General features: G+C 38.7%; 1 protein-coding gene across 1 annotated transcript in view; it reads right to left on the bottom strand.

Annotated features, from left to right (window-relative positions):
• Positions 1 to 1,764: 1,764 nt before the first annotated feature.
• The window catches only part of LOC114923259 (SUN domain-containing protein 3-like), a 30,515-nt gene continuing 29,173 nt past the window's right edge, over positions 1,765 to 3,106 (bottom strand). Inside the window, exons 15-16 of the mRNA XM_029285975.1 lie at positions 2,344 to 2,433; positions 1,765 to 1,923 (exon numbers count right to left, since the gene is read on the bottom strand). Of these exons, the coding sequence (XP_029141808.1) occupies positions 1,765 to 1,923; positions 2,344 to 2,433 (249 nt within the window). The remainder of the gene's footprint in view (positions 1,924 to 2,343; positions 2,434 to 3,106) is intronic.

Consider the following 3,106-nt stretch of genomic DNA (forward strand, 5'->3'; position numbering starts at 1 on the left):
TAGGCATAACATATATATAATTGTGTGTTGTATTTACTGTATTATAATAGTAGGATGCCTGAACTGTCCCATCAAGACAAGACACCGAGACTTTTTTGCGCCCATGAAATTGTGAAAGGTCCTTTAAAAGCTGCTAGGTAAACGAGGTCAAGCTGAAATTGTTCCCTCAGGCAATTTAGCAGGCTAGAAGTGTAAGCCTGTAAACACTGGGAACTTAAAATGAACGGCATAATGGATGTGGGTGGTGGGGGAACTTCTAGTCTTAAATCTTAAATCTCCGAAAGTTCTTCACCGATTGCTTTGAAATTTTGACACAACTGCATTAGAATACCCGCATGTTTTTATATACCTACTATTATATAGATGTCACACCTGTGACAGGTAAAAACATGCTTTTTTTGAAAAACAGCGTCATCTGTTGGACATAAAAGCAACACAAGATTCCAACGGATATGCCATTTCAATTTAAGAGATTGCAATGCCCAATTCGATTGGCGTTTGCAATCACCATCAACAAAGCTCAGGGCCAATCTTTAGAATTGTGCGGTTTAGATCTAGACACGGATTGCTTCTCACATGGACAATTATATGTTGCGTGTTCTAGAGTCGGCAAACCAGACAATCTCTATATCTGCACAGACAATGGAACAACAAAAAATATTGTATACCCACAAGCATTGNGGGGGTTGCTGAATTAGAATTTGCCTTTCTCAATATTTCAGCATCACTTGATGCCATTAGAAGACTGCAAACTGAAGTACCCTCGGTGTCTCAAATTGTTATTCAGAACCCCATAGCTCTTTTATTGGCAGATCAAGGTGGAGTTTGTGCACTCATTAATGCTAGTTGATGTACCTATCAAGAGAGCCAGGTGGTTTGTAGATGTACAAGCTATTTTAACTCGGTATGCTATTTTTCACACTGTAGTATATGTTGATGCCCCTCTTCCTCTTGGTTTGCTTCAGTGAGATCTGTGCGTGCCAGGGCACAAGCCTAGGGACCAGACCTGGCTGTCACCCTGCTATATGACAAGGAATGTCACACTCGAGAAAACAATGATCTGTCTCTAAGATGAAATGACATCTCTTCTTCTGTGATGAGATCATGCCATTTATCTGGTCAGAACATAGAGAAACAGTGAACTGCTGAGGGAAGAAATCGCCATCTCTCCTCCTTCACAGGCAGGCCATAAGAAGCATACTTAGGCCACATGATTAGTTCATTGGGACTTTACTTGCAAGTGATACACATAGGACTGTGTTGCTAGTTATGTCCATTTGGGAGACACCACTGATCAGCTAAACATCTGTCATGAAAGAAGTATTCTTCCTTCCATCAAGCCCATTAGAAAGAGAAACATTCTAGAATCAAGATCCAGCTGATAACTCAGAATATATTTCAAGGTCATATTTCAACAGAGGTTCTCTTGTTCTCTGACTTTTTTTCACACAGTGCATTTGTCTCTATGTTATAATCTGGACAAAATATTTATTGGGAGATCACCTCCAGTCATCTCATCTTTTTGAGAGATTGGACAGAATCAAAAGTATTCATGCAAGTCAGATTAGTTTAACAACTCCATGCCTTTGCGTTAATCTATCTGAATTTTCAACTGAAATCAAACTGAAATCTGTTAGTCAAATAACTCAACATCATTAGTATGTCCTCATGTTTTCTTTTCCATTCTCCCCTGGGAAAAGCTAGAGCAAATTCTATGTGCTCTTCACACTTGCTCAGTATAAATGTTCATATTCCTGTTTTTCTTTATTTATCTTGGGAGATTTCATCCACTTGCTTGCCCAAAAGGTTTATATTGGCCATCCTTCCATGCACCCTGACTCGATAAATGCAGGTGTACTCCGGATTTCCCCAGTTGCTCTGCACTTTGATTTTTACATACTGGAACGCCTTCTCCTGTTCATTCTGAAATGTAGATGAGGAAAAAGAACAAACAATAAAAAGCAATAGAGATGAAATCATCATATTGAATGTCTCTATCAATTTAACAGAAAAGTGCAAAGCCTATATTTCTGCAGGCCTGTTTCCCACACACTGATATATCTGCTTTGGGATTGTTACTCATCAGAAAGGAGATTGGTGGTGTTGTTTTTTTAACTATGTCCCATGAGCTGCCATCAGTATAGTGAATTGCTACAGATTATAAAAATTACATTCCCTCAGGAGGGGCTAATCCACTCTTTAAAATACTGAATTAAAAGTTGTCTGACTTTTAGGAGATGGGGCAGAACTTGAAGAAGTTCTTTCAAAACAACTCAACCTAACACAGCTCATGGCTCTCATTTTTAATTTTACCTCTACCCACTTCTCTCATTGCTACTTTACCTTCAGTTGGAATGTCTGAATTAATTCTTTCTCAGTATCATACATGAATGTTCCCAGCAGGATCTCCTCTTTTGTTTCATCATTTAGCCCCTAAAATTAAAGGGAGGGAATCAGCTTAGAAGATTAAAAAGAAGAGTTGGATGCTGAAGCATCCCTGAAGGACAACCTAGAAACAGTTCTTGGTCAATGAAGTCAAGTCAATGCAGAAATAAAACAAAGTCTTGAGTCTTGACAGGCAGGCAGGCAATCTTTTAATAGTGAGGGGAATTATTTTATATGAAATGGGCAGAGAGCTACAGGGAGTGGTATGATAAGTACACTTTTCATCCTGACTATTGCCAGGGGCTTTCGAGACTTTGTTTTAACATGATATTAAGATACCTATGTTAGGGCTTATGTCAGAAACTCATGCTGCTGATTTTCAGCAATTCTGGTGTACTGATCTGGAAATTGATATTCTCAGGAAAAGCTGGAAGTAGCAGGCAAAAGTCTTGTCCCTTTCATTCTCCCCCCATATATTGTATTCCAAATCACTATGCTGTATATAGGTTGTAGTGAAGGCAGAAAGTCTTCCCAATAGTCACCTTAATCCCATGGAGTAGGCAAAGTGACAATCTTTAAATGCATTCATATGGGAAGCAGAAAAGAAGCTGTTAGTCATTTTCTGAATTAAATAGACCAGGGAAAGTGAACCGATACCATTGGATAAGAGAAATTAATAAACTATTTAGGGTGGTAGAGTTGGGAAGACACTATTTTTTGT

Source organism: Protobothrops mucrosquamatus, unplaced genomic scaffold (genome assembly GCF_001527695.2).
Source record: "Protobothrops mucrosquamatus isolate PMUCROS unplaced genomic scaffold, P.Mucros_1.0 scaffold2638, whole genome shotgun sequence".
Lineage (NCBI taxonomy): Eukaryota > Metazoa > Chordata > Lepidosauria > Squamata > Viperidae > Protobothrops > Protobothrops mucrosquamatus.